General features: G+C 44.4%; 1 protein-coding gene across 3 annotated transcripts; it reads left to right on the top strand.

Moving 5' to 3' along the window:
* Positions 1-1,548: 1,548 nt before the first annotated feature.
* Positions 1,549-13,517, top strand: ZNF184 (zinc finger protein 184). Of its 3 annotated transcripts, none has more exons than XM_059674413.1 (6): positions 1,549-1,928; positions 2,191-2,329; positions 5,337-5,404; positions 6,236-6,362; positions 6,723-6,818; positions 11,131-13,517. In XM_059674413.1, the coding sequence occupies exons 2-6, from the start codon at positions 2,323-2,325 to the stop codon at positions 13,086-13,088; spliced, it is 2,256 nt and encodes a 751-aa protein (XP_059530396.1). In that variant the 5' UTR covers positions 1,549-1,928; positions 2,191-2,322; the 3' UTR covers positions 13,089-13,517. The 3 variants fall into 3 exon arrangements, with proteins under 3 accessions (XP_059530396.1, XP_059530395.1, XP_059530398.1); XM_059674412.1 differs by having other exon boundaries at positions 1,549-1,964; XM_059674415.1 differs by lacking the exon at positions 6,723-6,818 and having other exon boundaries at positions 1,549-1,964.
* Positions 13,518-13,970: the final 453 nt, after the last annotated feature.

Raw genomic sequence — 13,970 nt, 5'->3', positions numbered from 1 at the left:
ATTACTAAAATTGTACTCATTGTGCAAATAACTAAGACAGGGTTAGATCTTAAATTATTAATCTATACATATTCTGTAAATTTCCATCCTTTTCTGTTTAGTTTTGTAAGGAATTACCAAACTGTCTTCCAAAGTAGCTATACCACTTTGCACACCCACCAGCAAGGAATAAGAGATGTATTTTTCTTCTTTATTTATTAATTTTTAAAAGAGAAACATCGATTTGTTCCACTTATTTATGAATTCATTCATTGGTTGATTGATGTTTCTTAAACTCAGAAAATTGCTAATCTCTTGACTAGGGAGTCTAGTGTTAGTGACTAAAAGTGAGAGTTTGGGACCAGATTACTAAATTGAGGTCCTAGCTTCCCCATTTACTGGCTATGCGAACTTGGGCAGGTTATTCCACTTATCTGTACCTCGGTTTCCTTCGTTGTAAAGTAGAAACAATAATACAGAAATAACTTCATTAGGTTGTTTCAAGAATTAAATAAACAGATGGGATGCACTAAGCCTGCCTGGCACACAGAGTTAAACGGTAGCTGACTTCACTGGCCCCTTCCTGGTGGCCAACTGTCCACACCTGGCGCCCCTTCCTGTCCTTTATCACCCATCTTTTCCTTCCAGTCGTGGCAGAGCTTTAAAAGAATGTCCTACACGCAACTGATCACTTTGCCACAGCACCAGCTCTTCTCCAGAACGACTTTAATTGTTGCTGCCTTTTAAATATGTGCTATCTGTGTGTATTCCCTTTCACTTCGCGTCTTTATCTCAAGTGTTCTCTCACAGCTTTCTTTCGAGTTTCATTTATGCCATATTTTCTTGCAATCTACCGAGAATACCAAATTGTTTCTTTAAATTTTCTAGTTCCTACTGACCCCCGCCGCCCGAAATCTGCTCTCGAGAGACTTCTAGATACTGTTTCCTTTCCTTGACGGCAACTTTGTGTCCATTTACTATTAGGATTTCCGAGTTAAGTTCTGTAAACCAACAGGTTAGGTCACTTGACCAAATGCTGTGGACGCAGACAAGCCAGTAAAATGCGTAGGCCACGTATTTAAAAATATAAAAACCTACCGACGTCCCGCTGCACTGCAGTCGGGCAGAACATGGTGACGCCACCTCCCGATTCCTTCAGCATTTTAAAAATTATGGGTTGCGACCCATTTGGGAGTCACAAAAGCAATACAGTGGGTCTAAACAAAGGCATAGAACACTGAATAGAGTGCAGGACAGGTCATGAAAGTCCTTCATGCATGGCGAAATGTTTGCTTTTTAAAATTACATGCGTGAAAATGTGTATTTCTTATGATCGGTCCGAGCCACAAACTCGAGTCCGCGCTCCAGGGCACCCCTCCACCCGAGCGGCTCAGGGCAAACGATAACGAGGCCGGCGCGACGGGTCTCACCCGGTGACCGAGGCCACTGGGAAATGGGTCAGCGCGCGGAGCATCCTGGGGATCGTAGTCCTGCGCCAGCGCGCGGAGCATTCTGGGAATCGTAGTCCTGCGCCGTGGACGGGGGCGGGCTCTCTCCAGACGACCGGAAGTGGCCGTTGAAACCACTGTAGACCGGGACGGGGGTAGGCGCTGGGCCAGTTTAGCGGCTCTAGGTTTGGGAATCCTCCCGGCGCTTCCGGACCAGCGATCGGAGCTTGTGGATCGCTTTGGAGGGAAGCCTACATATCACCATGGCAACCGCCAGCTCTCCGGTCGCGTGACGTCACCCTCCTCGCCCAGCTTGGAAAGGCCTCTGCGGAGGGAGCTGGGAAGTCCTGGAAGGGGGCGCCCCACGCCGCCTTCAGCTTCAGCGCGGGCGGTTCCGCCCGGATCCCGCGGACGGCTTTGTTCTTTGTTCCGCCCGGGGGGTAAGGACGGAGCTGGCCCCGCCCCGCTAGGCCACCTTCCAGCTTTCTGCCCCCGCAACAGGTGTGCGTTCCGAGTCCCAGTCCGCAGGGGAGGAAGGTAAGGGGAAGTCCTGTGGGCGCCTCCGGCCAGATTCTCGGGGGGCGGGGAGGGGCGGGGCACCGAGGGTTTTCCCGGTCCTGGGCTGAACCTGCGTCCCGAGCTCCCTGCTTTGTTCCGCGGGAGTGCACTGCCGGCACGGCTCTCTCCCAGGACCTCCTGGCACCGCGCAGAACTCAGAGGGTTGGTTGAGACGCCTGCTGCTGACCCGCCCCGTGTCTCCCAGGCCATCCTCGGCGCGGGTGCAGGAGCAGAGTTCTGTCTGGATCCCTGAGCCCCGGACGGAGGACGCACTGGAGGGACGCTGCTTGGGAAACCCTGGCGAGCGGGTTCCAGAGGAACGGGATGAGCTCCTGAGATGGAAGGTAGTGGGGACCACGGAGGTTGTGGGGGTGGGCGGTGGGGGTGTGATGATGGAGGCAAAAGAACAGTCATCACTTGAAGATCACATACTAGTACTTGTCAGCTGGAAGCGGCGGAAGGAGAAATCTATTTAAGAATCAAGCAGAGACCCATTTACATCGCAGGGAGCGACTTGGAGGGAGTTAACTCTCCCCGGCTCGGGGATTGGGGAATGACAGGGGGAGTGATGCAGAATGTCTGTGATCCTCACATGACTTATATTTATTAAATACTAGAGGCCCGGTGCACGAAATTTGTGCAAGAGTAGGCCTGCCTTCCCCCGGCTGCCGCACCGGCTTCCCTCCGGCCGCTCGCAGGCGCCAGAGACCCAGGCTTCCCTCACAGCCCCGCTTTGTCCAGAAAGTCCTTCGTTAGGACATCAGGTCTAATTAGCATATTACACTTTTATTATTATAGATCGTTTTTTAAAATATCGTTGGGAGATGGCCATCCGGCGCCAATCCTTACGAGTGTGGCATTAAACTCTCCATTTTGTGTGCAGACTTTCCCCTCGTCTCTCTTTTGAATCCCTTATTTAGACAGAAGCGCCTGTTCCTTAACTTCGGCATTGATCTTAGTTCTTGGAGTCCCCAAAGCAAAACTGTTTTCCCTCTCACGCCGCTGTCCTGCAGATAGGTCAGATCGGCTATGACAATCCTGTTCACAAATTCGTTTCTAAGCAGAATAGCCTCCGTTCCTTTGATGCTTGTTCATGTGATATAGTGAGACCTCCGAAACTCTACGGCAATGACAGCGTGCTTCTTAAAATGAAACGGTCCACGGGGTGTGCTTTCAAAAATACTGAAAGTATGATGTACTGCTTCTTTCAATTTGGATTATACTTCTGCGGTTCAGTATCAGATTGTATTTGGATTTTTAAAATTAGCGATATTATGCTGTAAACCCTAGATCATTTTTACATAACTTGCAGTGAACTAGATTCAGGCCATCTTTGTGTAATAGAAATTTTTTTTTATCCCTAATGCCAGACTTCACATTTATGAATATTTAATATTTTGGCCAAGAGCTCCAGCTTGTCAGAATAATTAATAATCTTAATTTAGTTATTCATTGTTTTAACTCTCTTTACAACTTTATGTAACTAGCAGATTTATTGAATATCCCTTCTATTTATTCCTACATGTCACCAAACAGATCAGGGTAAGAAAAGAGCTCTGTGACATGTCCCTGTAGACTTTCCTCTGCATTGTCACGGTCTTTACATTCTTTAGGCATGGCTATGCAGTCAGGTTTGGTTTAACCTAACTATTATTATACAGTCATTTTCTTGCATTTCTTTAATATCATTAGAAGTCTTAACATTATTTATATTATTTATGTAGGTAGAGCTATACCTTATATTTGTCTCAATTCTTTTATATATATAATTTCAGAGAGGAAGGGAGAGGGAGAGAGAGAAACATCAATGAGGAGAATCATTGATCAGCTGCTTCCTGCGTGCCCCCTACATAGAGCTGCTGTGTCTCCTGGAATTGGTAGAGTGCCTTGGTAGTAGGTGTCCGGGAAGGCCCAGTAGTTCAGCTTTCCCAGTCACCTGAGCTGGGCACTCTAGGTGCACCCCTGTGTGGGCTGTGTGCAGTCTTGTTGTAGTTGAACCTTGATTGCTGTTGACGTCACTGGGAGGAATGACCTCCAGGCCAATTGGCTGTGAGGACCAGCTGTGACTGCAGTGGGAGAGCTGCTGTGCAGAAAACACCCCATGGAGAGGACTTGCTTCAGTGGGGCTTTGGTGCTCACAGAGGCTGCCCCTGAGTGTGCCGCTTGTGGACATGGACTTGTCATCCGCTATGGCCTGAAGCTGTCCACTGGCTCTGGGCCTTCCTGGAGGTGCACCGTCAGTCACTGCCTGGGGCCACCCAGCAGGAGCTGCAGAGAGACCACCAGGTGGCTGCTGTTTGTGTTGGGCTTGGAAGTGCCCGTGTGAGGCCCAGCTGCACAGCAAGGCAGGATGGCCCTTGTGCCGGGTCTTTGGCCTCTTATTGATAGATTTGGGGCATGCTCATGCCAGCTGCTGCTTGTTTAAGAGATTTTTTAAAAGTCTGAAGCCTAGGGGGCCAGAAAGGGGGGGGGGGTAAGAGATCAACCAAAGGACTTATATGCATGCATATAAGCATAATCAATGGACATAAGACACTGGGGGGTAGGGGAGGCCAGGGGATTGTCAAGGTTGGGGGCGGGGGGGGGTGTGGGGGGAAGGGAGACATATGTAATACCCTTTGTAATACTTTAAGCAATAAAAAAAAAAAAAATCTGAAGCCTGAGCCAGGACAGACCATTCATATGGAAAAGCCACTGCAAACAGCTTGGGTGGGGCTGCAAATTGGATGGGGCGGGCTCTCAGGGAATCACCAGGGTAGAGTGAACAGTGTGCACCATGCTGATGGGAACTCAGCCATGGCTGCCAGTCAGCTCGGCAATGGGGGAGGCCCCAGCACGGAACAATGACCCCTGCGAGCACTGCCGTCTGGGAGAAAGCCGCCCCCGAGTTCCTGCCCTGTGCCAGCAGTTGTATTGACCATGTCCTTTAATTTTAGACATTCTTGTAAGTAGTACAAGTTAGTATACACCCCTGTGACATTTGATTTGAATTAATAGCAAAGTTTCAAAGGGCCTGTGAAGACTTTTGGAAAGTCATCATATTTTTTTATGTAACAGAGGAAGCCCAGAAATATTTTGCCTCACTAATAGGAACATAGACTGAGAGTGTGATCCATATGGCTGTAAGTATCTAGAGACAAATTGTGAATCTTAAAGTAACGATTTACCTTCTCAAGCTACCAATGAAAGTATCAGGACCCTCGTCAGCAATTATCTTGATTCTTTGGATTCTGTGAATTAAAGAAAATGGAACAATTCCTGTTGTTTTCAAATAGAAAACAAGTGGACTTGACAGATTGCTGGGAGCAGCTATGTTGGACAGGATTCACTGGTTTCTTCTTCCTCGCCTAGGTCTGCCCTCTCCAGTATCTGCCCTTCTCCAAGGGGGCCATACTATACTCCCATCAGCCAGTTTTCAGGTACGTTGGGATTTCCTGAAGTGCCATTTCAGCCCTTAGAGTGGGATCGTACATTCTTTTGCTGTGGGATATATTTATCCAAAAACCAATGTTGTGTTTCATTCCGGGTTCCCATCGCATGTACTTCCTAGTTCTGCCTCTCCAGCTTAACTAATGCATTACCACTTACCTCTTGTTTACTAGTAGTTTGCCATGCTTCATTGTGGCAAGTAAATATTTAAAAGGTGAGATGAATGCTGTGGAAAATAGAGAATGAATAAGATGTAGGTGGACAAACAAGGTCAGAGAGTTGAGGTATATTCTGAGTATGGGTAAAGATTATGAACAAAAGTTAACAGATAAGAGTTAGCTGGTGTTATAGAGGATTCATAAAAAATTGGAGAAGATGATTTATTTTGGCAAACTGTAAACAAATGGTTGAATAAGGTTGGAATATGAAAGGTCGTGAATGTCTAGATAAGAAGTTGAAAGGTTTATTCTATAGACCATTTGTGAACCATTAATTGTTGTTTTTTCCTACCCTCACCAGAGGATATATTTTATTGATTTTAGGGAGAAAAAGAGGAACATCTATATGAGAGAAACATCCATTGGTTGCCTTCCGTACATGCCCCAGCCAGGGATGGAATCTGCAACGTGATTATGTGTCCTGACTGGGAATAGAACCCCCAACCTTTTGGTTTATGTTTTCATATTCATTTTACAAAGGAGGAAATATCAGAATCATTTTTCAGATAGCCCACAGCTTGCCTTATCTGTCAGTATTGCTAACTTTACCCCTTTCTTAGGTAAATGCTTTGTGGTCCAGCAGGAATGTGTTTGGTATTTCAGGAATCAGTGACCTTCAAGGATGTGGTGGTGGACTTTACTCAGGAAGAATGGAAACAGCTGGATCCTGTACAGAGAGATTTGTTCAGGGATGTGACTTTGGAGAATTATACACACCTGGTCTCTATAGGTAAGGATGATGTCTGAGTTCATATCTGGGGGATCCAGGAGGAGGAAGGGGTTATCTTGTACCTAGGTGAATTTTGCCTTTAAGTTAAGGAACCAAGGATTCCTAATTTTGAAAGGCTTGGAACAGGTTTCTCTCTCCTAGTGAGTAGGACAGACTAATAATTTTTCTGAGCCCAGATCAGTTCCCAAATTACACCGTGTCAGGGAGTTTGTAACACTGACGCTTGATATGCTGTTCATCCCCATCGGATCAGCCCTGCATGTCCTTCCTCTTGAGACAAAGTGGTGAAAGGAATTCTGACTTGGCACGTTTCCCTCACTGCAGACAGGTACCTGTCTTTTTTTTCTTCCTCATGAGCAGGACTCCAAGTTTCCAAACCTGATGTGATTTCCCAGTTAGAGCAAGGGACAGAGCCATGGATTGTGGACTCAGGCATTCCAGTGGGTGGCTCTGGAGGTAAGTAATGGGTCCCAGAGAGGAATGTCATTAACCCAAACCACCAGCCTGACCAGAGGATCTCATGTCTGAAATGTGGATGTACTTGCTTCCTGGGGAGGAAGGGGATGCCACCTGGACTCCCCTATGCTTCGTCAAAACACCATCTCAACACATATTCTATTTTTATACTCCTCGGAGAAGGTACTCTTCCTGCCTTTATAAAGTTTATGTAAAGGTAACCTCTTAACTAGTTCTGGATCCCATCTTTTCCCATCTCCTTTGGGAACCTTAGTTCATAATTAGCACTTCACTTTTCAGCCTTTTCCTTTTGGGTTGCTGGCTGTATCATTAGTACCTTCAAACAGAAGCAGGTAACCTTAATTTCCAAGTACTTTCATTCAACATGGTCAATCTATTTGGCTACCATCCAGTCTGCCTCCTTGCTTCTCATCCACACTCTGCAGTAGTGATTGCAGACCTTTCTTAGTATCAGTGTGATTCTTTTTTTTTTTTTCTTTTTCTTTTTTTTATATTTTATTGATTTTTTACAGAGAAGAAGGGAGAGGGATAGAGAGTTAGAAACATCGATGAGAGAGAAACATCGATCAGCTGCCTCCTGTACGCCCCCCACTGGGGATATGCCCGCAACCAAGGTACATGCCCTTGACCGGAATCGAACCTGGGACCCTTGAGTCCGCAGGCCGACGCTCTATCCACTGAGCCAAACCGGTTCAGCCAGTGTGATTCTTAATATCAGCTTCTGATTCTGTCACTTTACCAGACTGTCCTTGAAATTATACTTTCTTGTAAAGCATTAATTCCCAAACTGCACAGAGACCTCTTCAAAGACCAGATCCTGGAAAATGTGCAAACTTAGTCACTCTAGGTAAGGGAGGACACTCGGAGAGAATGAGGTGGGAGTGGGGGTTCTTTTTGTTGTTGTTGTTAATCTTTATTGTTGAAAGTATTACAAATGTCCTCTTTCCCCTCATTCACCTGTCCCCCACCCCAGGCCTTCCCCACACTATTGTCTGTGCTCATGGGTTGTGCATATATGCATACAAGTTCTTTGGTTAATCTCTTCCCACCCACCCACCAGAGGTTCTGTCTTACAGAGGGAAAAAAAGTATTCCATGTTCAAATGTGGAAAGTGCCATTAGCTTAAATTTTAGCAAGTTAATTACTGGAGGACCACTCATATAGTTTTAAAATACGTAGCTAGGCATTATGAATTTCCAACAGAGTTGCATAGAATATAACATTTCCCCTCTCCCGGTCATGAATCCATTTTCACACTGCAGTTTTATAACCTTTATATTAGAATATGGTTTCATGGAATGCAATTTAGAAAACTAATATATTTTTAAATAAGAGACTTATTAACTTTGTGCTTATTGACTTTTGTGTTGCTGTTTTTTTGTCTTTGGTGTGTGTATTTAAAAAAAATTTTTTTTTTCATCATTTATGCTCCCTATACCTTCCTCCACTTCCACCCCGTCCCCTTCTTCCAAGTTTTATTATGAATTAAAAACGAAGTCTTTAGCTCTAGCTGGTTTTGCTCAGTGGATAGAGCATTGGCCTGCGGACTGAAGGGTCCCGGGTTCCATTTAGGTCAAGGGCACATGCCCGGGTTGCAGGCTCGATCCCTAGTAAGGGGCGTGCAGGAGGCAGCCGATCAATGATTCTTTCTCATCATTGATGTTTCTATCTCTCTCTCCCTCCTCACCCTCACCCTTCTTCTCTGAAATCAATAAAAAAATATAAATTTAAAAAAAAAGTCCTTAAAAATCCCAACTTGAACACATATAAAACAATTTAAAAATACTTAAAAAGGTATTGAAAAAAAATCCTAGTGTTTTTTTAATGCTTTAGTCATTACCAAAAAGAGATTATATTTAGGTAAAAAAATAATACAACCATGTTGCACAGATAATGTCGATAATTCCGGTGGGCAGAAGACCGTCACTTGAAGTATTTCGTTCCAGTCTCTTGCTCACTTTTTGTTGCTGGAAGTGAGCCAGTGGCAACAGTCTTGGCAAGCTTGCCCTGGGCCTGCCTCTTCGGCATTTGGAGCAGACTTAGCCTTTGCTGGTGACTCGCTGCTTTCATGTCTGTAACTTGATTTATAGTCTGCAGGCATCTGTCCCGGTCATTGAAGTTGTGTTGGTGCCTACACTGAGGTGGGCCCTGGTCCTGGGCCCTGTCTGCATGATTTTTCTTACCCTCTTTCTTGACACCCTTTCTAGGCTGCCTTGTGACCCGGCCCCAGCAGAGTCGTGACCATATGCTGATGTATAGTCTTCCTCACTGGCTCATGGTGTTCCTTTGCTGCTGGTTGTCAGCCCCCTCGATGATCACTCAGTGCCCATAGGCTTTCCGTGTGGTGAAGTGGAAATGGCTTTGTACAATCCCTATGGTGCTGTTCAGTCTGGCCTTCTGGAACTTTCTCCAGTCCTTCACTCCTTGCCCACCTCTGGTATTCTGGTAACTTATGTAGAAGACATGACAGTGTGGATAGCATAGGTCACATTTTGTCGTCTTCAACTGGAACTCCAGCCAGGGCTGGAGATGGGCCACTCCCTTGGCCTTTTCTCCTTTCATAGCATCAGAGGCCGTGGTCTCCAGCCCTTCATTGTGAAGTACTTTTAGGGGGGGGGGGGGGTCATCTTTATGGCCATCTGCTGTACAAATATGTCTTTCTTGGTATCACTTCTGTGGGTGGCTGTTTCCCAAGGCCTGTGTTGCTTTGATTGTTTGGTCCCTGCTGGGGAAGCTGCTGTTCTGAACCTGCTGCTCTCACAGGCGGCACGAGTGCCAGGGGTGGTCTGCCTCGCTGCTTGAGCGTGCAGGGACGACAGTGATAGTCATAGGCTGGGCTGGCAGCTCAGGGATTCAGTCTGCTGTACCCTCCTGTTACCAGATTTTTTAAACACAGCCTCTTTTTAACATCTTTTTATTGGTATTAGAGAGAGGAAGGAAGAGAGAGAAACATGGGTGTGAGAATAGCCATCGGCTGCTTCCTACGCTCCCACTACTGGGGGTTGAGCCTGCAACCTGGGCATGTGCCCTGACTGGAATCAACTGGTGACCTCTAGGTGCATGAGACAGTGTTCACCCAACTGAGCCACCCTGGTCAGGGCAAACACAGTCTTTTTTCTTGACTGAATCTGCTGACATTGACTACCCTGCTTCATTTACTTGTCATCTTTCTTCTCTTGGGACTTGACAAACACACCCTAACCCCAGAGTAGAAACTACATCGTGTAACTCTACTTCTTGATTATGTGCTTTTCTTTTCGTTTCATCTGTTGTTTTCTTTGCTAATAATCTGCCTTCTTTCATTAGTATATTTATCCCATTACCCTACACACTCACCTGTGTTCTTTTCTTACATATATTCCTATGGCTTCAGCTATTGTTTTCCTTTATTTTCGAGTTGATAGTTCCTAACCTGTATTTGAATATCTTGGTTATTCTGCTTCTTTTGGTGTCTTCCACCCCCACAAGTACTACTATAGTCTCCATTTCTGTTCCTAATTCTCAGAACGCCTAGAGTCAAACTGTTGTCCTCCCCTCTCCCTTAAATTATTTCCTCTACTATTTACAACTTTCCCATTTTTAGCAGTGATATGACTGTTACTTCAGTGTTCCAGGTCACAATCCATGCAGTCTTAGCCAGGTCTTTTTTGTTTGTTCTGTCCTGAAATCAGAGTTATTAGATTTCTGTGTTGTTGTTCATTGGTGAGAAATCTCAGTTTAGACTACCTCCTCTTAGTCTATTTGTGTCTCCTCTTAGTCATCTCTCTGTCACTCTTTAAATTAACAATTTCCTTAAATGGAGTTCCCTTACGAGTTCTTAGAGATGATATATAAAACTGAATTACCCCAAGCCGGCTTGGCTCAGTGGATAGAGTGTCGGACTGCAAACTGAAGGGTCCCAGGTTCGATTCCGGTCAAGGTCACATGCCTGGGTTGTGGGCTTGGTCCCTGGGGGGGGGGGACTTGTAGGAAGCAGCCAATCCAGGATTCTCTCTCATCATGGATGTTTCTATCTCTCTCTCCCTCTTCCTTCCTCTCTGAAATCAATAAAAATATATTTTTAAAAAACTGAATTAGATATTCTCTTACTATTTTTATCTTTTATTTAGTTATCATTCTCCTTAGCTCCTTCCAAATTTCTCCTCAAATAATAGGGCTATTTTTGAAAATCCTCAGCATTTCCTGAGGGCTTTAAATTTAATTTCATTAGGTCATTTCCACAACAGCAGTTATTTACTGTTTGTTTTTCACCCCTCTATTCAGAGAATGCTGGCATTATGTTTTCTTTCAGACTGGGTAACAGGACCAGAAACTAACATGTCAGTCCCAGAGCCAGACACTTCTGAAGAGCCATCTCCAGAGGCAGAGGTAGAAAAACACAAAAGTGATGAGTCTTGGAGTTCTAACCCCTCAGAAGCATGGGTATCTGAAGAAAGTCTAGAGAGGCAGCAGGCAAATGACCAGACATTGCCAAAGGAAATAAAAATAACTGAGAAAACAGTACCGCGTTTGGAGAGAGACCATGTAAATCATGACTTTGAAAAAAGCATCAATATTAGTACAAACCTAGTACCACAACAGGACGCATCTCCAAAGGAGACTGCTCCTAAAACAAGCATCAAACAGAATTTAAAACCAGTTAAAAAAGAGAAATCTTGTAAATGCAATGAGTGTGGGAAAGCTTTTAGTTATTGTTCAGCGCTTATTCGCCATCAGAGAACACATACTGGAGAAAAACCTTACAAGTGCAATGAATGCGAGAAAGCCTTTAGCAGGAGCGAAAACCTTATAAACCATCAAAGAATTCATACTGGAGATAAACCATATAAATGTGATCAATGTGGAAAAGGCTTCATTGAGGGTCCATCTCTTACTCAACATCAAAGAATTCATACAGGAGAAAAACCCTATAAATGTGATGAGTGTGGGAAAGCCTTTAGTCAGAGGACCCATCTTGTTCAGCATCATAGAATTCATACTGGTGAGAAACCATATACTTGTAATGAATGTGGAAAGGCCTTTAGCCAGAGAGGCCACTTTATGGAACATCAGAAAATTCATACAGGAGAAAAACCATTTAAATGTGCTGAATGTGATAAAACCTTCACAAGGAGCACTCACCTTACTCAACATCAAAAAATTCATACTGGGGAGAAAACCTATAAATGTAATGAATGTGGGAAGGCCTTCAATGGGCCCTCCACATTTATCCGTCATCATATGATTCACACTGGTGAAAAACCGTATGAATGCAACGAATGTGGGAAAGCCTTCAGTCAGCACTCCAACCTCACTCAACATCAGAAAACGCACACTGGGGAGAAACCTTACGATTGTGCTGAGTGTGGAAAGTCCTTTAGTTACTGGTCATCCCTGGCTCAACATCTGAAAATTCATACTGGAGAAAAACCTTACAAATGCAATGAATGTGGGAAGGCCTTCAGTTACTGCTCATCCCTTACACAGCACCGCAGAATCCACACCAGAGAAAAGCCCTTTGAATGCAGTGAATGTGGGAAGGCTTTCAGTTACCTCTCAAACCTTAATCAGCATCAGAAGACTCATACCCAAGAGAAAGCTTACGAATGTAAGGAATGTGGGAAAGCCTTTATTCGGAGTTCATCTCTTGCTAAACACGAAAGAATTCATACTGGTGAGAAGCCCTATCAGTGTCACGAATGTGGGAAAACCTTTAGTTATGGCTCATCCCTTATTCAGCATAGGAAAATACATACTGGAGAAAGACCATACAAGTGTAATGAATGTGGGAGAGCCTTCAACCAGAACATACACCTTACACAACATAAGAGAATTCACACAGGAGCAAAGCCTTATGAGTGTGGTGAGTGTGGCAAAGCCTTTCGACATTGTTCATCTCTTGCTCAGCATCAAAAAACTCACACAGAAGAAAAGCCCTACCAGTGTAATAAGTGTGAAAAGGCTTTTAGCCAGAGCTCCCATCTGACGCAGCATGAAAGAATCCACACTGGAGAGAAGCCGTATAAGTGTAATGAATGTGACAAAGCCTTCAGCCGGAGCACCCACCTGACCGAGCACCAGAACACTCACACTGGGGAGAAGCCATACAGCTGTCCTGAATGCAGGAAGACTTTCAGCCAGAGCACTTACCTCATTCAGCATCAGAGAGTTCATTTGGGAGAGAAGCCTTTTGGATGTGATGATTGTGGAAAAGCCTTCAGGTATCGCTCTGCTCTCAACAAACATCAGAGGCTGCACCCTGGCATATGACTGTGCTTTGTCCTTTTGTCAAGTACTGAAGAACCAGAATGGACTGAGAAACTGCTTAAATCACTTTAACCTTTTACTGTCACACTATGGAATGGAAGTGCATTGGGCTGAAGTAATCAATTATGCTAAGCAACTTTGTAACATGAGAAAATTCAACTGCTTCAAGCTTCATTTTCCTGGTGAAATGAGTGGTTTGGAGAAGATGATTTCAAAGGTTGTTTGGAGGTTTATATTCAGTCTACTCAATCTATTCTTGAATAGGATTACTATACATCAGATTTTGCTGTGTTGCATCTAGGATATATTCGTGCATGTTTTGCTAAGAAAGCATTTACACTTCAGCAACTAGGGATCTATTGTGCTCCTGCTCTAATGCATTTAAATTGTTTGAGTAACTGATTCCTATTTAATAAAAAGAATTATAAAATACCCTCATGTTAATAATTCAGTAGCATGTAATGTCTTAGCACAAGTATTGAACTTTCCTATTGTTTTCTAGTATGTTTTAACATTCTAATTTCTTACAACTATAGAGATTCTCTTCTACAGCTTAAACCAGCATTACCTCACCCTAGTGGCATAGTGGGATCGCTTCAGGAACTATACACTATTGCTAAATCGTGCCTGGTATACAGCTTCATAGTTTACATTACAAAAAAAATTTCAAATGTTGGGCCACAGATTATATTAAAGTTCTTGTAAGTCCTCAAAAGGTATGGGCTTGGTGTCTTGATGGCCACCAGCCCCTTAGATTATTTCATCCTCTGATTGCCTTTCCTTTCCATCTCCATTTCCTCTCACAGGCAAATTTTAAAAGACAACATGTGCTGGGAGAATAAAGGCAAAAGGGATATAAAGATGGTGTTGATGGGATGTAAAAGT

The sequence above is a fragment of the Myotis daubentonii genome, chromosome 18 (genome assembly GCF_963259705.1).
Source record: "Myotis daubentonii chromosome 18, mMyoDau2.1, whole genome shotgun sequence".
Classification (NCBI taxonomy): domain Eukaryota; kingdom Metazoa; phylum Chordata; class Mammalia; order Chiroptera; family Vespertilionidae; genus Myotis; species Myotis daubentonii.
Note: the sequence above shows the minus strand (reverse complement) of the source record. Positions and strands in the feature narration are given on the sequence as shown.